This window comes from Sorex araneus, chromosome 5 (assembly GCF_027595985.1).
Source record: "Sorex araneus isolate mSorAra2 chromosome 5, mSorAra2.pri, whole genome shotgun sequence".
Classification (NCBI taxonomy): domain Eukaryota; kingdom Metazoa; phylum Chordata; class Mammalia; order Eulipotyphla; family Soricidae; genus Sorex; species Sorex araneus.
In genome coordinates this window covers 52,520,951-52,540,320 of record NC_073306.1, presented here as the reverse complement: position 1 = coordinate 52,540,320, position 19,370 = coordinate 52,520,951, and the positions used below count along the sequence as shown (strand labels likewise).

The 19,370-nt window shown below is 59.1% G+C and overlaps 1 protein-coding gene across 1 annotated transcript in view; it reads right to left on the bottom strand.

Moving 5' to 3' along the window:
* Positions 1-19,105, bottom strand: part of HSPG2 (heparan sulfate proteoglycan 2) — a 97,313-nt gene extending 78,208 nt beyond the window's left edge. Inside the window, exon 1 of the mRNA XM_055139807.1 lies at positions 19,018-19,105. Within this exon, the coding sequence (XP_054995782.1) occupies positions 19,018-19,101 (84 nt within the window). The 5' untranslated portion in view covers positions 19,102-19,105. The remainder of the gene's footprint in view (positions 1-19,017) is intronic.
* Between the last annotated feature and the right edge of the window lie 265 nt (positions 19,106-19,370).

Below are 19,370 nucleotides of genomic sequence, written 5' to 3'. Positions count from 1 at the left end.
GGGGACCTGTGGACATGAACCCTGGACATGTGGACATGGCTGGTCTTTCCCAGGGGCCCTGATGTACTCCCTCCCTTGCTGGTCCCTAGGATGGAGCTAGAGTTGTACCCAGAGGACCCTGCCGCTGTCAGCCCAGGGAAAGCGCTTTACACCGAGTCTCAGCGATGCGGCCGGAGGGTGGGAGGGGGAGCAGAGCATGGACTCTGCCCAGACACCCTAATTCCAGGCTGTCTTAGCCTCTGTCGAAGTGGGGGAGTAGCCACAGGTTTCGTCTCCGTCAGGAAGAACGATAGTCCAGGAGCCCGGGGGCTGGAGACACAGAACAGAGACTCAGGCGTCCGCCTTGTACGTGGCCACTCTAGTTTGGCCCCCGGCACGACATATGGTCTCCAGAGCCCCACCAGGAGTCATCCCCGAGCAGCGCTGGGCGTGGCCCCCAAACAAGCAAACAGAAGAGAGCGCCCTGCCCCTGAAGGTTCGATTCAAGTGGCTCTGACCTCTCCCGAGGCCGGCCCTGCTGTGTGCTGGGCTCCGGCGAGGCGGACAGACCCCAGCCCGGGGACCCTGGGGAAGCACCGCTATCCCGAGGGATGGGAAGCGTGTGTGCGGGCCCCTCCGGAGCCAGGCAGGCGCAGAGAGAGCTCTGAGGAAGGGGCCCTAGCTTAGCCAGCAGGATGGGAGTCAGGGGACGGTTTCCCAGGGAAAAGACTGTCTCCTGGGTCCAGAGGCGACTTCAAAGTGGAGGGAGGAGGGGGAGAGAGTGTGCAGTGGACGGGAAGGGCACAGCCGATGGCAGGAAGAAGCTTGGAGCAGTGGACACAGAGGGCCAGGAGGCAGGGGATCAAAGGGAACCAACCGCCAGGAGGTTTCTCGACCCGCAGAGCGGTGCTCCTTGGCGCGTTGGGCCAGGGTGTGAGGGCCCGGCTAGTGCCCCCTACAGGGGCCTCTAAAAGGGGCCTCCCCGGGGCACGAAGCAAGGGCCTGCCACCTCACCGGGCCCAGAGGGAAACTACCGGAAAATGTCCCACCCACTGCCAGGTGCGGCCACGGCAGTGGGGGTGGGGCGGGCGGAAGCAGGAGCAGTTTCCAGCCAGGCCACCCGGCAAGCGGGTCCCTGAGGGGTGAACACAATCCACCCGACGCTGGCTGTGCCAACAGCTCCTGCAGCGTCCACGTGCCCGTCTCCTGCCCACAGCCAGGCTGGGTTCTCAGTTTCTCTGCTGCTCGAGAACTCGGGTGAGTGAGTCGTGGGCCTTGAAGGACACACCCACCTGGCTGGGTGTTCCCAGGTGCTCCCGGGCCACTTGCCATCAATTTCCTGCCTGATGCCCTTAGCACAGTGCCAGCCTACGGGAGGATGGGGGCAGGGTGGGGGGATGGTCCACAAAGTTCTACAGAAGTGAGATCTCACTAACGGCGGTAACCAATTCCCGACCCTGTGAGGTTAGACATCTCTTTTACTACTCTCACCTCCCCAGAGGACTAGCAGAGCCCTGGTTCTGACTCAGCAGGTCCTGCAGGCTCCACTTCCACTCATGCATGTCTCACACCTCTCTAGTCTCTGCCTGTGTTCCTCACTCCCTGCCATACTCAGCTTGTTCATGGCCCTCAAACACTCAGTCTCTTCGCATCTCAGGACCTTTGCACATGCTGGGTCCAACCTGGGAGGCCGCCCCCAGCTATGCTCACATCTTTTTATTCCTCTAGTTTCTCTTCTGCCTCTGACCACAGCCTGTGCCAAGGATCCATCAGAGCTAACTCTGCCATTTCCACTGCCTGCCTCAAAGCATCCCATTGCTTCTGTCCACTCTGCCCTGTTGGGTTCTAACCACCTTTCTTCCCAGCTCCAAAATCAGCTCTGCAAAGATAGGGCTCGTGACCATTCTGCTCCCTGCTGTATCCTCAGGGTCTGGTAGATAGTAGAGGGTCAATAGTATTTTGTTGTTTTTGTTTTAGGGGCCACACCCAGCAGTGCTCAGGGCTTCCTCCTGGCTGGCTTACACTGAGGACTCACCTCTGGTGGGCTTGGGGGACCATATGGCGTGCCGGGGTTCAAACCCAGGTCAGACGCATGCAGGCAAAAGCCCTACCCGCTATACTATGGCCCCGAAGTATTTGTTGCACAAATGAATGAGATTTACAGGAGAGCAGACGAAGGCACAGGTGCCTTGCTGGCAGTCGGAGCTGAGAGTGTCACGAATTGAACCCAGAGCTCTGGATCCAGCCTCGAAGTTATGGGCGCCAGAGAGGTTGTGCAGGGGTTAAGGCGCTTGCCTTTGTACGCAGCCGACCTGGGTTTGGTCTCCCAGAGAACCTCCAGGAATGATCCCTGAGCACAGAGCCCTGAGTGGGCCTTGAGCACAGACAGATGTGGCCCCCGAACAGAACAGACCAATCACCCGCACGACTCAGCATGGCCTGTGTCCCCCTCTCACCACCAGGCACCTGGGTTTCTCAGCCAGATCCATCTCTCAGGGCTGGGCACCGGGCAGGTGGAGCCCAGCCCGGAGTCACCGAGGAGACACCTGCCCGGCTCCCACTCGGCATGCCAGGGAGCGGGCCGCGCTCAGAGGCAGGCAGGGGCCAGAAAGCCTGGTGTCAGACCACCCGGACCCCCGGCCTTGGTGACTCGGCTCTTGCTTTGCTCCTGCGGGCATCAGCAACAGGAAAAAACAGGCTGAACGGCATCCCCGCAGCTGCGGCCCAGGAGGCCAGCTCCCCCGGCCCCCGGGGCTTCCTCCTCAGCTTCCTGGAGGGGAGGGGGGTGGCAGCAGGCCCCTGTCCACAGCTGCAGGCCACAGCGCTGGAAATACAAGGGGGGGAGGGCCCTTCCTTTCAGAGTGCCCCGGCCCCTTTCCTCAGGCCAACGTCCATCCCAGGCAGGCACAGGAGCTGGACAGGAAAAGGTGCTGGCGAGGGGCCAGGGCCCAAGCCGACAGACACATCTGGGAAGGCCCGTCACACAAAGCCAAGCTGGGCCCTGAGCCCTCAGGACCTCCCCCCGCCAGGACGGGGCTGGCTGCCCAGCCGGCTCCCAAACTGGCTCACCTTGGAACCCTTTCTGCACACCAAGATGCTGGGCCTAGGCAGCACGGGAAAGGACAAAGTCAGAACCCAGTTCTCAAGGGCAGACTTCAGAACTGGAGGAGCCGCCAGGTACAGAGGGTTGTTCTCACTTATTTTATTTTATTTTTTTTTTATCTCCCCAACACCCTGTGGCAGAAAGACTCAGAGCGACTCATCCAGAGGAACACATCACAGCGAGAGGAGGTCAGCGGGGTGTACGCAGCCAGCGTGTCCCGGGCAGACAGATAGGCCAGCCTGGGGCATCGGGCGCGTGGTCAAAAGGCCGACGTGCCGGCCGAGCTACGTGTCCGGCAGCTCACACTCACGCTCAGAGCCTTCCAGTAGCCAATGGGACGGAGGAAACCTGACCAGCCCCTGGGGCGTGTGTCCCAGGAGGCAAAAACAAATCCGTTGCTTAGACGAAGCACAGCCTCTCCTGACACGGAGGACAGCCGCGTCCGGAGGGAGGGGCTCTGCGGGAGCCTGCCTTGCCCTCGTCGGTAGCATCGGGGCACCCGGGGTCCACAGGCCACGGGCCTTCGAGGCGGAGGTCAGGGACAAAGGCTGCTGTGATCTGGGAGTTAGGAGGGCGGCTTCGGCAGCACCCCCGGGCATCCACAGTCCGGGCAGGATTACCCATCGCTCCCCAGGTCTGAACACAGTGCCCAAAATAGCAGGAGAGCGCGAGGGTGCCAGGAAGCCCGGCTGGGCCCGCCCCACCCATGGGCAAGCGGGGTGGGGGCCAGAGGCACACACAGCCCTGGCCTACAAATGAGTACCTTCTCTTGGGGCCCTGGGCCCGCTGGGAATCCCCACCTCCTGCCGCCCCCCTCACTGTGCAGAGAGCTCCCGGCCGGCCGGGCGGCAGCTCCACCCTTCCCACAAGGCGGGCCTCTCTGTGGGCGCCAGGAGGGAAAGGCTCCGCAGAAACACACTCGCTCCATATAGGGAAGTGCCCGAGCACTCCTGCTCCCACCTCCAGGATCGGGCTCCCTCCGGGCCCTCCTGGGCCCCCCAGCTGCAGGCAGAGACAATGGGGGCTATTCTGGGCTGGATGAGTATTTAAAGCCCTGGCTGGGGCTCTGGGGTCCCTGAGGTCCAAGAGGCCTTGACCTCTGCAAGACCTTCCTGAAATTGTTGCTGCTCAGACAGTTGGGGGCTGTGCCTCTCGGGCCAGGCCCTGAGGCTCAGCGGTGGCTGGATCCTAAGTGCCACCTCCTCCTGGAGGCCCTCAGGGTCACGGCTACCCTGATGGGCTGCACTGCTAAAGGTCCTCAGAAGAATTAGGTCCCGGTGCCTGCTCTGCCTCTGTTCTCTGAGCCTGTTTTCTCCTCTGCGAAACGTGGATAATAAATAGGGCTGGAGTGGTAGCATAGCGGGTTAGGGTGCTTGCCTTGCACAGGCTGGACCCAGGTCAATCCCTAGAGGGTCAACCCAAATCCCATCCGGAGTGATCCCTGAGGTGCAGAGCCAGGAGTAAGCCCTGAGCACCCTCAGCTGTGGTCCAAAACAAAATAATAAAAATACTAGTAGGGTGCTCACCTTTCACACAGCCGACCTGTGTTCGATTCCTCCGTCCCTCTTGGAGAGTCCGGCAAGCTACTGAGAGTATCGCGCCCGCATGGCAGAGCCTGGCAAGCTACCCATGGTGTACTGGATATGCCAAAAACAGTAACAATAAGTCTTGCAATGAAAGCTGTTACTGGTACCCGCTCGAACAAATCGATGAGCAACGGGATGACAGTGAATAATAATAATAATAATAAAATAAAAAGAAGATAATAGCAGTGTGTATAAAAGTGCTACAAGGCGCCTGTGAGATGAAGCCAGGTCTCCGCGAGAATGGAAGCAGGGACTGAATTTCTTTTCCTTTTTTTTTTTTTTTTTTGCTTTTTGGGTCACATCCAGTGATGCACAGGGGTTACTCCTGGCTCTGCACTCAGGAATTATTCCCTGGCGGTGCTCAGGGGACCATATGGGATGCTGGGAATCAAACCCCGGGTCGGCCGCGTGCAAGGCAAACGCCCTACCTGCTGTGCTATTGCTCCAGCCCCGGGACTGAGTTTTATGCACTGTCACTGCTCTTTTCCTTGCCCCTGTAGGTGCCAAACAAATCAATATTCACTGACTGATACGAATATAGGTGGAGTGTGTCCGTACCTCCTGCAGAGCCGCCCACAGTGCCTGGCGCATAGCAGAGCCCTCCTTGTCAGGGACAAAGGCTGCTGTCCCTGAGAAGTCTGCGAGTTCTCATCTGGAGCACTTACACCGTGCCAGGCCTTCGGCGAAGTTCTTTACACTGATTATCTCACGTAATTTGCCCCATGATTACAATCAACAAAAAGATAGATACTAACCTGCACGGAAATGGGAGTTCCAATCCAGGTGGTTTAAGGAACTCGTTTGAGGGCCTTGTTTGAGGTCCTAAAATGACTCAGCGGCCAAGCTGGGACTCAAACGGGGGCCTCCCTCCCCCCGCCCAACCCCCACCCCCAGCGCCTGTTGTCCTGCACACACAGACATGCATGCACAGGAGCAGGCAGGCAGTGGGGGGAGTTGAGAGCTGGAAACTTCGCTCAGCCACAAAGCAGCTATGTGACTTCAAGCAAGTCACTTGGTATCTCTGAATCTGTTCTGTCTGCCATGAAAAACAAGACAGTTCCGTGGGCTGAAGCCAGGCTTTTGCACATGGGAGGCCCAGGGGCCATCCCGAGGGTCCACACCACTGCTGGGCGTGAGACCCCTCTGCCCCCCACAAACACAAAAAGACACAGGGGCAATAATTTCCACTTCTTTCATCATTAGAGAGATGAAAGGAATTGAAAGATGTGACAATGTTTCCCAATATGAGGCCTGCTCCCTCCCCAAGGGCAGCGGCTCTGAAGGATGATAAGGAGGTGTGGGGGGGGCGGGGAGGGAGTAGGGGCAGAGCTGGTGGGATCTTTACAGTAGCTGCTGGTAGGAGAGCTGTGCTCGGCAGAGGCAGAAGCAAGGGGACACAGGGCAGGCTGGGGAGTGGCTCTGGCCCTTCTGTGTCACCCTTCCCTGCTGACAGCTTCAGAGCCCAGGGTCCCACTGCAGGAGGGTGCGAGCAGGCTGCCTGGGGTCATTGGGTCCTCCTGCTGCCCTGGGCTCACACCCCCGGGTGCCTGGGCCGGCTGGGTCCTGGCAAGGACACGGGCCTCCTTGCCCCACCCACAGCCCTTTACCCAGTTCCCGAGAAGTCTGGGGTGAAGTGGAGGGGCTGGAGCAAAGGGCTGTGGGCTGGCCGTGCCTGGAGCCTGGGCTGCCCCAGAGACCCCGTGGGCGTGGGGGCAGGGCAGGGCAGGGCAGGACTGTCGGAGGAGAGGTCTTGCGGCTTTACTGGCTAGCGGCCTGGACGCAGGCCCTTGAGGGAGCCTGCCAGAGGCTGTGAACTCCGTCTCACTGGCCCCACCGAGGCCCCCACGGCCCCCGCAGCCCCTCCCCCAGCTCCGCGCCAATCCTTTCTCGTCGGCTCCAGCCCACTCAGCCCACTCGGCCCTCTATCCTCGAAAGCCGCACGTACCTATAATTACAACTGACCGTGTTTTCCGAGGCGGACATGGAAAAGCAGTTTGACAAGAGTCCCCGGTCCCGGGGGCAGCCTGGAGAGCTCGGGTGGCTGTGCAGCCGTTCAGATCATGTTCATGGACCGGGGGGTCGTTCGACTGCTATTGCAAATTACATTTTAGAAGTCGGAGCGATAGTACAGCAGGTAGGGCACTTGCCTTGCACACGGCCAGCCCAGGTGTGACCCCTCGTGCCCCAGATGGTTGTTCCCCCCCCCCCCCGCCGAGCCTGCCAGGAGTTATCCCTGAGCACAGAGCCAGGAGTAAGCCCTGAGCACCGCTGCTGGGTGCGGCCCCAAAACAAATGAAAGACACCAGGGGGGCTGTCATGAAGGCCAAGTTCAAATCCCATCTGTGATTCCCACGTCCTGCGTGACAGCACCATGTTATGCCACATCTCATGGCTAAGCCACACCAGCCTGCTTTAGAATCCTGGGGAGACCCAGAGGGTGGCAACCAGGGTCTCCCAGCACCCTGACGGGTGGCGGCCACACCCAGGACCCGGCCTGACACATCTCTAACACAGGCTCCTGCACCTGCCATGGAGCCAGGCCTTCCCCTGTCCTCGGGGACCGGAAGCCCATACCCAAGGCCACCCAGGGCACACTGACAAGAATGTCATTCAGTCGGGTCTTTGTTGGTGGCAAATCAACAGCCCACACTCAACCTCTGGGCCTAGCGCTGGTCCCTCTGGTCTAGCCCAAGTCCCAGGCAGGCAGGCCCCGCTGACGCAATGGCAGGAAGGGCTGGCCAGGGTGTGTGTCCTTGGCAGGGAGGGCCCCACCTCCCGGGGACTCAGGTTACCGGAAATGGCAATGCTCCTGCTGCGCGCCACCTCAGCCCTGGAATGCCCGCTGCCTCCACGAACATCCTGTCCGCCTGGCCCCAAGAAAGTCCAGGACAGCCTAGGGGTGGCGGGGTCCCCCCTGCTTCCCTGCCCTGCAGCCAGGAGAAGCGGTCACGGCTGACGGGAGCAGAGGACAGTGCTGGACCAGAGCCACCTCAACTCCGACCCATTCCATTGGTTGCACGAAGGAAACCCTGAGCCTTAACCCGATCAGGAAGGAGGTGCAAGCTGTGCCCTGCTGAGCCAAACCCGGCGCGGAAGCCCAGCTTGGCCTGTGCCAGCAGAGCTGGTCACTGAGCACCGCCCGGTCTGTGTCGCTGGTATGCAAGTGACGAGGGTTTCCCTGTGAGACTCACAGGCCTGAGCCGTGAGGCAGAGGGCCCGGCACTGAGCAAGGTGCCAACACACAGTGGCCAATGGTGGTTTGGGGTTTGACAAGGGCTGGACAAGGCACAGGGCCAATAACCAGGAATGGCCGCCGGGCAGGTCCTCTGAGCACACCCCGCCTTTGTGGAGCTGGTACGTGACCAGACGGACTGTAAAGGTGGGTTGGTTCCGTGGCGAGGGGGCTAAGAGGGGGAGGGAGCAGGTGCATGGGGTGTGGTTTCAAAGTCATGAAGGAAGGAAGGTGACACAGAGCAGAGAAGTGACAGGGAAACGTGCCAGCAGGAAGAAAAGCACAGGGAGTGTGGGGGTCACAGCCCGGGGCCCGAGTGTCATTCTGGAAGCATCAGGGGGCCGGTTCTCTGACCCTGGCCCTGGCCCTGGGGACCAGGCCTAGCTCCCTCCCGTTCTTCAGATGAGCCATGGTGTGGGGCTCCAAGAGCACGGGGGGTCTGGGGGACAGAGCAGTGGGGGGCTTGTGGGGCTAAGATCTCACATCTGCCAGCTGGGCCTCGACCACATCCATGGTCCTGGACCGGCCATGCTGGCTCTGTCCACCTCCGGTCTTGCTGGGAGCAGAGGCCCAAAGACGAAGCAGGGGAGAGGAGGAACCTCGAAGGTGACAGCACCATGGGAGCTTGGGCCCAGTGCTCCTCCCCCAGGGCTGTGGACGCCATGGGCAGGCCCTACCAAACGGAGCTGCTTCGGGTGACCTCTTCCCTGGTCCCCAGACGTTTGCGTCCTGCCTGAGCCTTGTCCCCACTCAGCCTCCAGGGTCCGGCCAGGGCTGGGAGTCTGTCCTACCCCGCAGCCCCAGGCGGCAGACACACCCAAGGCCCAGGCCAGGAAGAGCGCGGGTGCTCTGACCAGGCAGAGGCCCATGGTGGCCTTTGCAACCAGGGGCGCCAAAGCCGGCCTGCCCTCCTGGGCACCGGGCCAGACCTGGAGGCCCAGCCAAGTGCAAACAGCATGCCTGGCACCCAGATACGGGCGCGTTAGAGCGGGCAGGCTGCCCACGGCCCCCGTCACAACAAACCATCATCTCTGCCTAGCTTGGAGGGGCCCTGGGGCCCAGGCAGCCGGCACCTCTGCCGGGAACTGGAGACAAGACAGGGCAGACACCCGCCCCCCCCACGCCACCATCCCCCAAGAAAACAACCATGACTCACCCATGCCCACTGAGCACTTGGGATTCATTTCCATAGTACTGGGAACCAATGATCTCACTGGAACCAATGTATTACAATTCCCCTTTTATTTTGTCTTTGGGGCCACGCTCTATAGGGTCCTCCGTACCCAGAGTGGTGCTGGGGAGGGGATGGGCCACGAGGTGTCGGGGGATCAAACCCCAGCCCCTCTGCATGCAAAGCACGAGCACCAGCCCTTCCAACCGTCTCCCCAGTCCTACAGAGCATTTGAAATCTGGTTTGTGCCACCAAGAAACTGAACATCTCTATTATTTTTTTGGCTCTTTTGGGTCTGACCCAAAAGGGTTTCTCCTGGCTCTGCACTCAGGAATCACCCCTGGCAGTGCTGGGGGACTATATGATGGGATCCGGGAATCAAACCCAGGCCATCTGCATGCAAGGCAAACGTCCTCCCCTCCGTACTATCCCTCTGGCCCAGAAACTGAAACTTTAACACTTCACATTGTATTTTATGAAACCAAATTTAAATATCTCCCCCCGCCCCGTGGGTGGAGAGATAGTACAGGGCTGAAGGCACGGGCTCTGTATTCCACTGAGCCCAATTTGTCCCTGGCACCACAGATGGTCCCCCAGTACCACCAGGAGTGATCCCTGAGCACCGAGCCAGGTCTAGTCCCTGAGCACCACCAGGTGTGTCCCCAAATAAACACCGAGTAGTGTCTCATCTACACGGAGGAAACTGAGGCCCATGACTGGCCGTCCGCTGCAGTTCAGAGGCCAACCAGAACCCTCGGCCGGCCTTCTCGGCTGGGCTCCCCACCCAGGCTATTGTCAATGCAGCACCAGGCTAACGGAAATCATACATGTGTGCCCGATAAGGCTGTCCCGTAAATCAAGACATCAAGTCTCTTGCTCTTGGCCTGAATTCTGTCAGCTGTCCCAGTTATCACAGGCTGGCCAGAAGCTCAGTCGGGCCGTTTATGAAAGTCTTTGATTTCTCGACATGAAGAAAGGGCAGGATGATGATGGCATAAGCCCAGCTGGTGGAGAAGCCAAGTATTGGTCAAGAAAGCTGGGCTGGGCTTCCCCCACCTCATCACCCAGACCCCACGCCTGTCGCTGAAGCCTCTGAGAACTGGACACACTGTCCTGCCTCTGAGGCCCTTCTGTCTGCTCTTCCCTCCTCCTGAAATGCTGTTCCTCTGCCTCCCAATGGCATCTATTCATTCATCCCTCAGGGCCGGGCTCAACTGCCCCTTCTGGTCTGCAAATTTCCCAGAATTCCCACAAAGACAGCTTTCTCTGCCCCTCCCCACCTCTGTGAGACTTAATTTCTACCTCGGAGAGCAGTCGAGACGTGGTCTTAATTATAGCCATTTGGGCAAAAGCCTCTCCCACTGGATTCCAAGTTACCTGGGGAGACACCACGTTGGTGTTTTTTCTCTTTTGTTTGCTTTTGAGGCCACACCCTGCCAGTGGCCAGGGCTCACTCCTGCCTCTGCACTCAGGGGTCATCCTGGCAATGCTCGCAGGCTTATCAGGTGTGGGGACTGAGCCCAGGTCAGCTGCACGCAAGGCAAGCACCCCACCTGCTGTACTAGTGTTCCAGCCCCAGGCTGGTGCTTTGTGCTGTTGTTTTAGTGTCTTTCCTCCAAACCAAATTTCGTGGAGATAGAGCACGACAGAAGTTTAACATGCACAGCATGAGGGCTCGACTCATATATTTATTTATTGGGTTTGGGGCCACACCCAGAGATGCTCAAGGGTCACTCCTGGCTCTGCACTCAGGGATCACTCCTGACAGTGCTCAGGGGACTATATGGGATGCTGGGATCAAATCCCAGTCAGAGTTGTGCAAGTGCCTTGCCGGCTATACTATCTCTCTGGCCCCAACTTTTTCTATACTATTGACCATCGAACACTATAGCTTTGAACTGTGTGGTTTCACTTATCTTTATTGCTTATTGATAAAAAATTGTCTTATTAATAGATGATTCATCCGCCCCTCTCGGAGAACCTGGCAAGCTACCGAGAGTGTCTCGCCCTCATGGCAGAGCCTGGCAAGCTACCCGTGGCATATTCGATATGCCAAAAACAGTAACAAGTCTCACAATGGAGACGTTACTGGTGCCTGCTGGAGCAAGTCAATGAGCAACAGAATGACAGTGACAATAGATGATGTAAACTTATAGTATCGATAAATACAGTCCAGCACAGTAAACGGGTCTCACTTCCTTATGATTTTTTTCAGCAACATTTTCCTTCCTCTATCTTACTTTATTATAAGAGCACATCCTACAAAAGACTATCAATCAATTAATAAACTCTTTTTAAAATTTAATTGTTTTATTAATCTCTTTTATTTTTTTATTAGTTAATCAATTAATAAACAATTGATCAACTCTCATGGTATTGGTAAGACTTCCAGTCAGTCATGCCCTCTGAGTAGTTAAGTTCTGTCTGTGGGGAAATCAACGCTTGCATGTGAGGGACAGAGAGACGGTAGAAGGGGTAAGGCCTTGCATGTAGCATATGTTCCCCTGAGCACACTGCTAGGATAGTTCCTGAGGACCGCCTGTCGTGTGCCCCCCAAAATCTCCATGTGAATTTAGCAAGAGGCACAAAATCAACTATATAATGAAGGCCCTGCAGTTGGGGGCCAGTTAGCATTTTTCCTCAGGTGTTTCTCCAACACTGGATGCTAGACTGGTTCATCCCCAATGTTCCAGGGGCAGACAGAGACGGTGACTGGAACTGACCGGGGCCCCTGCTCTGACCCCGCCTCCCCCTGACCTGCCAGACTGTTGCCACGGTCTGGACCTCAAGACACTGATGGAGAAACCCTTTCCTGCTCTCACTTATCTCCAAGAGCAGGCTGTATGGGATGATTCGGGGAAGACCCCCCACCTGGATCCAAACGGTGTGTGGGCTCAATCAGAAGTGAATCTGACTGGGGCCAGAGCGATACTATAGCGGGCAGGGTGTGTGCCTCGCGTGTGACTAACCTGGGTTTGATCTCTAGCACCCCATCTGGTCCCTCAGAGCCCCTGAGCACAGAGCCAGGAGTAAGCCTCAAACACTGGGTGGGGGGGAGGCGGGGAGTGGCCTCAAAACAAAACTGCATACAGATGCCCGGGGGGAGAAACTGCTATTACTCTGCTCTCGACACTGAGTGCTAGGGAGACTGGCACAAGCACAGTTGTCTAGAAAGAGGCAGAAGCAGGATTCCAGACCTATCCTTGCCATAATCACACCCACCCCAAGCCCCACCCACCTCCCTGGCAGCCAGCGCCAGGGCCCCACGGCCATCCACACTGGGTCAGCCAGACTGTGGGCCCGGTTCCAGGCTCCCCCCGGAGAGCCCTGGGGCCCTCACTTCCTCTCCTCCAGGGAGGCCTCGCTCGCATGGCCTTATAAAGCGGCCCGCGCTGCTCTTTTCCAAGCTGCACTCATTGTATATGGAGCGGGCGACTGTGCTCGCCTCTCGCTGCAGCCCGGCCGCCGCTGCCGCGGCTTCCTGCATTCCTCCGGGAGCAACATTACCTAATTTAACCATAGGCGCTGCTCTCCAGGGTGCTCAAAATAGCAGCTGCCAGTGGGGAAAATGCCCTAATGCTATAAAAATAAATAATTCTCTCCTCCCCCACTCCGGGCGGGCACCAGGCCCAGGACCCAGCCCAGGGGAGAAGCAGGGCCGAGAGGCCTGAGGTGTGCCTGGGTGGACGAGAGAGACCTAACGGCCCCTTTCCGTCGTCCTTGCTGGCCCTGCTTAGCTGCCCTCTTGCTCAGCTTCCTGGATCTCCCCAGACCTGTTTCTTCTCCGCCCCCCCCACCCCCCCCCCCCCGGCTCATGCCACGGCCACAGCTCCCGCTTTCCCAAGACGAGGATTCAACTTTCACTTTCCCCTATGAACACGAATGACTACCATGCCCCGGGTATTAATCATGAGAGACACGCTGCCCACACCTTGGCCGGCAGAGCCCTCAGAGCAGGGGTTCATCTTCCTGAGCTAGCGGATGAGGAAAGGTGAGTTGGACGGCTTGCTCACAAAGCCCCAAAGCCACAGGGACTAGGCTAGAAGCCAAGCCCGGGTGTCCCAAAGGCCATGCCGTCACCGCACACTCTCTAGCGGGCTGGCCCGAGCTCGGGGCTCCCTGGACTAGGAGCCACGGGCTCACCTGGAGTGTGGTGTGGGAGGGCTCAGGCTCCAGGGGCCGAGCTCCAGGCAGCTCACATGTCACAGCCAAGTGTCGGTCCCAGCACTGCAGAGCACAGACTCCCCGCCAAGCTGGGACATCAAGGCACTACGTCCAGCTCCTGCTCCCCGAGCCCCCCGAGCAGGGCTGCTGCATTAAAGTGGGTGCCGGCATACCTCGGGTGCAACCAGAGGCTAAGGGGCAGGAGGGTCGTCTCCCCACCCCTGCTCTCCGGAGGCCCAGAGCAATCATTAACTGGGGCAGAGCCAGGCAGTCGAGGCAGGAGCCCTGCTTGGTCCATGCTGCTGCCCTCTCCCCTCCGGCCCCCCAGACAACTTCAGGTTCTGTCCAAGCTGGGGCATTTGGGGACCACCATCCCAGCCGCATGGGGTGTGTCTTGATTCCCAGGAGCCCCGGTGGGTGCCCCTACGGCACTGAGAGGGGCTCCGAGCCTCTGCACTCACACCCGCTTCTCGGGCTCCCCTCCTGCATTAGGGAGGCAGGGAGGGAAGAATGATGGACACTGGGGCTTGGGGTTTTCTCAAAGGGGGAGGGAAAGGAATATTCACCCCCACCCCCCACCAGGTTAACGTAGAGACCAGATACCAGGGGCAATCCTGAAACAGGAAAAAGAAAATCACCAACTAATAGCTCCTATTATTTGTCATCTTCCTGTTGTGGCTGGCGGAAATGCACGTGCTCTCTAAGCTCCATCAAAACTGGGCAAAAGTTGGGGCAGAGCAGTAGTGCACAGCGGGTAGGGCACAGCCTTGCATGTGGCTGACCCAGGTTCAATCTCCAGCACCTTATATGGTGCTCTGAGCACCACCAGGAGTGATATCTGAGCACAGAGCCAGGAGCAAGGAGTTAGCACTGAGTACTGGGGCATGTGGCCACAAAAGCCAAAAAAAAAAAAACCCAAAAAACAAAAAACCTGGCAAAGAAGGTCTGACCATTTCCCAACTGACAGAGAAGGCTCAGAGTAGTTAACCCAGCAGCACAGGGTCACACAGCGAGAGGGTCAGAGCCAGGACAGGACCTTGGGCCATGTCACCTGCTCAATGTACTGTCAAGGGACAGCCTGCAGGACTGACTGGAGCCGAATTATCTGATGGATGGCCGTGGGGTCACACGGAGGCACCTGAGTTCCAGCCAGCCCCTAGGGCTGAGACAGCAGAGGTAGCGTCTCCCCAAAGGGGGCTCCTGCAGCTGCCACCACAAGACCGAGCCTTCTGGTGGATTCGGGGGCAGGCTCCAGGGCCAGGGAGGGGGCACCTCTGAGAGTGCCTGTAGTGAGGTGGGGGAGGGGAGCCACCCTCTCCAGCCCCCAGAATTCCCTTCAGTTGCTCAGGTGAAACGGAGGTGGGGCCCAGGCAGCCTGAAAGCTTTGATCTTATCGCACATTCCAGTCTCTGGGTCCCTGTCCCCCCCACCGGCCCCAGGTGGGAAACCAGGCTAAATTAACCCTTTCCTCCCGTTTCCCCAGGTGGAATCTAGGCTTGAGCTGAGGGGTCTCCTCCCCTTGGATAGTCTCAGAAAGATGGAGGGAAGTGCAAAGCAGGAACTTCAGGGCTGAGGGCTCCTTGTCCTGAACTTACTCCGTGCCCCAGTGCCCCACACCTGAAGGCTGCAGCGGCTTCTGTATCTCGGACATGAAAAGGACCCCGGACTCGGTATATATGGCCCTGGCTGTTGTGCACATCGTGAGCCCATCTCGGTCTCTGTGTGCTGTGGGTCTGCTCCCTGGTCTCATGAGGGCACACGGTCTCCCCAAGGCCTCTCTCGCCAGTAGCTAACTGCAAAGGAAGCCGACTGCGGTCACGAGAAGAACAAAGTGGGTCTCCAAGACCCCCAGGTATTTCCCAGAGGTCCGTGGCCCTGAACGCCTGCTCGAAGCTCTCAGGAGGCAGTTCCCCGAAGGCAGCCGGCCCAGCCCCCCACTGACCGGGCACCACCCTACCTGCCTCCCTGCTGAGTCCACTCTCTTGGCCACGTGGGCTGCCCGTACCTAAGCCAAGAGTTGGCACTCCATACATGTATACGGAAGGACAGAATGAGCCCATTTTCCAGGTGGAAACACGAGGCTCAGAGACAATGCATGACTTGCCCTGGGTGGCACTGGGGCAGGGGACTCGGGCGAGCCCTGGCCTAGTGCTCTCTTACAAAACAGACGTGTGCCTCGTCCCTGGAGGTCAGCTCAACAGTAACAGACCCTGGGGCTCAGAGCCAGGCAGAAGAGAGCCCAGGGCCTGCGGGTCTGAGGCAGCAGGGACCACTCTCCTGTTCTTCAGCCCAGGCCTGGTGCATGTGGGCTGGCCGCATCAATGGAGAAAGCAGAGAGACAGGCATTACTGTGACTCTCAATTACCCCCGCCCCGTGGTGGCTAGTACCCCAGCCCCAGGGAACGGAAGACCACCAACTACCCCCAAAGAGGAAATTAGCAGTTTCCTTTTTTGGTTTTGGGGCCACACCCGGTGATGCTCAGGGGTTTACTCCTGGCTCTGCATCCAGGGATCACTCTTGGAGGTGCTCTGGGGACCATTTGGGATGTCAGGGACCGAACCCAGGCCAGCACCATGTAAGGCAAATGCCAAACCCCCTATACTGTCACTCCAGCCCAAGCTAGCAATTTTTTCCAAAAGCTTAATCCATTTCACATGAGTCAGCCCATGGCCCACAAGCAAGAAAGGAGCCCATTTTGTGAGTAACAAGGCTCAGGGGAAAAGGGTTGGCAGCCTAGCGGAGGCTCGGGCCTTGACCTCAGGCCTCCTGGTCTGAGCAGGTACAGGGTGTGGCCTGGGATGGATGTCACCTCAGCTATCACGGTGGCTTCCTCTCATTCTTTCCCCAGTGTTAAGGACCCCAGCAGCAAGCCAGCGCCTTCCGTCCTGCACACTTGACAACAATGCTGCCCCAGGGACAATGCGGAGCCTTCTGGGCCTCCGTCTTAGATGTCTCCCTCCACCAGGACGTCCTCCTTGGTCTGTCGGTCGGTCCTCCTTCCTCCGGAAAGCCTCTCCGGGTCACGCCGCCAATCTGATCTCTTCCCTTCCTGACAGTCTGCTATTGTCTGGGCCTGGAGCTCTGTGGGTGCTTGGGGCTGGTGGGAACCGCCGCCCGCGAGACGCAGGCCTTCTGGACGCAGGAGCGAGGTCTGAACTTCTTCAGCGCCCACCCTCTGCCCTGGGAGCCTGGCAGTGGGACCCTGTGAGCTCGCCTGGGAGACGGAGGCACCATCCCAACCCTAGGAAGGCTCTGATGCGGGGGAGACACTGCACCCGGCCCAGCACACAGGCGACCAATACACCAAAGGAGGCCGTGGGTGGGTGGATGGACTCCGGGCTCCTCCATTCAAATGACACATCTGGGGCCTGGGGAGAGATGAGTCTACGGGCTGGAGCGCAGGTTTTGCATGCAGGGGTGTGGCCCCCAAACAAGCAAGCAAGCAACACAGCCTGGGACTAGATTTCCTCCTTGAAGTCTTCCAAGCCCCCAGCTCAGAACACAACCTACTATGTAGGGCAAGGCCTACCGGCTCCACGGGGAGCTTGGGGACAGGAGAGAGGAGGATCCAGATGTTCCAACAGCCTCCACCTCCGGCTAAGCCAAATCCCTTTCCTGGGGGATTGTCAGGAGAAACGGAGGTGGGGCTGGGGTTGGGAAAGAACATCCCAGTCAGAGAAGCAGGGACTGGATAAACCCAGATGACAGAAGTGCAGTTTGCTATAAACCCTCCTCCAGGCAGCCCACCCTGATAAGCCTATCCCTCCCAGAACATCCTCCCTCTGTGCCCAACAGGCTGGACCCCTGGAGAAAGGACGCAAGACTCCAGGTTCCGCTCCCAGCTGTGCCCTGGATGGGAGACAGGCAAGCGCCTTTCCCCTCCTCCAGGCCCCAGCTGGGGGAAAGGGCAGGGGGGCGGCTGACTTCCTAGCATGGGCTCAGCCCCGCCCCCCTCCATGCCATCCCCTGTATGGTGAAACAATGCCAACCTCCCATGACTGTTTCAAGGGTTGCTCAGCCCAAGAGAGGTGAGAGTTTCTGCCAAGAGAAGGCAAACACACTCAGGGAGCATTAACAGACAATCGCGGGGTCGGAGCGATAGCACAGCCGGTAGGGCGTTTGCCTTGCACGCAGCCGTCCTGGGTTCAATCCCCGGCATCCCATATGGTCCCCCAAGCACCGCCAGGAGTAATTCTGGAGTACAAAGCCAGGAGTAACCCCTGAGCATCGCTGGGTGTGACGCAAAAAGAAAAAAAAAAAAAAAAAAAAAACCAACTACAACAAAAAAACAGACAATCGTGGTCACTGGGGGTCCCGGGGCAAAGAGGAGGCCAATCTGTCCTCAGGAAAAACTTCAGGGTCAGTTCCTCTCGCAGGAGTCACAGGAAGGCAAGGGTAACAGAGGGGCGGGGCGGGCTGTGTGAGAGGCCACGGGGGCTAGGGTTTATGAGGCCAGAACTTCAATCCACCCAGCGCAGAGAGGCTCCAAGAAGAGGCATGATCCCAGTTCCCAACTATTTGGAAACTGGAACCGCCAAACACGGAGAGAGATGAGTCAGCTGGGGGGGAGAGGCCGGGACCAGGGGGTGGGGGCTCGGGGTGGCTCCTCCAGGCTAGAGGCCCAACACTGGCAGGAGGCAGGGATACAGAGGGGGGCGGGGCAGAGGCCAGAGGCAGCTGGGAATTCCCTGCCCCACCCCAGGAGAAGCATCAGTGGGGTCACCTGAGGTCACCTCTGAAGTCCTCCCTCTGCCCCCGTCACACGGGCTGGGGCTGGGGGGGAAAGTTGGGGAACAACGTTAACAAGTGAAACAGCTGATGGTGACCCACCCAAGTGGGAAGGACATGCCCCCCCAGCAGCTCAGGACCCCCTCCAGTGTGAGGGGGAAGAGCCAGATTAGAGCAGTGCGGCCACACACATCCCTGCCGCCCCCCGAAGTACAGGAGACCCCACAACGGTCTCCCCGGGATTCCCTGGACAAGCACCTCTCTCCTCCAGTGCGGGGCTAGGGAGGGTCTCAGGGAAGCCCCTGCCGCTTCCCGTCAGGGGCACGAACATCCCTCAGCACCCAGAGGGTGTCTCGGCCACGCCTCCTGGCGCTCCGGGTCCACCAACTGCACACATCTGGGAAGGGGAAACCTTATCCCCAGGCTCCACCCGGGGGTGGCCGCCTGCCCTCCCTCCCCAGGACGGAGCCATCAGGGAGGGAGGGTGGACTCTGTCCTGCAGCTGCCAGGCAGCAGGGGGACTGGGTGTCCTCGGGGCTAGGAGTTCAGGCGGGAGGGGAACAGAGAGCGGGAGAGTCCCAGCAGGCTGCCTGGGAAGCAGGCGCCCAGAGGGGCTCCGGCCTTCCCCCCACGGGAACCAGATCAACAGGGCAGGGCCCAGTGCCAAGCACTGAACCTAATTCAGACAGGTGCGTCCACCTGGGAAACAGGCCTCTGGACTCCCGCTCCCGACCTACTCCTCTGCGGGCCTCAGAGCTGCAGGGACCACCCCAGGCTCCACTTGCAGCCCAGGCCCCTCTAGCCGCCTCCTTTGCCTCCATCCCAGAGCCCAGGGAAGTGGCCTCCTACAAGCAAGGCACAGAGGAGGGGCAGATGGCTGGGCGGGCCCTCGGCTGGCCCCGGCTCCAGGTCTCAGCAGAATACCATGCGGGAAGGTTCGCTCTCTTGGCCCCCTGCAGCGGGAACCAGAAGCCCTTCCCCAGGCAGGAGGGGGCCTTCTCGGCCAGCTGGTTTTCTCAAGGCCATTCATTCATCCAGTCCCTAACCACTCACCTGCCCTCTCACTGTCACCTGTTCGAGCACAGCCCTCAGAGCTTCCACTGAGACAGGAGGGACTGTCCACTTGAACGGTCCCATAAGTCGAAAAGCCACGAGCACAATCCAGGGGTCCTCAGGGATCCGAGTCTGCACCTTCCCCTTGCACACGTAGCCAGATTACTGTCAGGCCAACACAGGGGCCCCAGCTTGGGTGGGGAGCAGGGGAGGGGGAGGCTGACTACCCCAACACCGGGCAGTCCGACACCTTGCCCCCCAAACCCCAACCATCTCCTCCATTCCCCCGCCCCTAAACCCTGCCGTTCTCCATCTTCCTCCTGGCCTGCTCCACCTGGACTTTGCCCACTCAC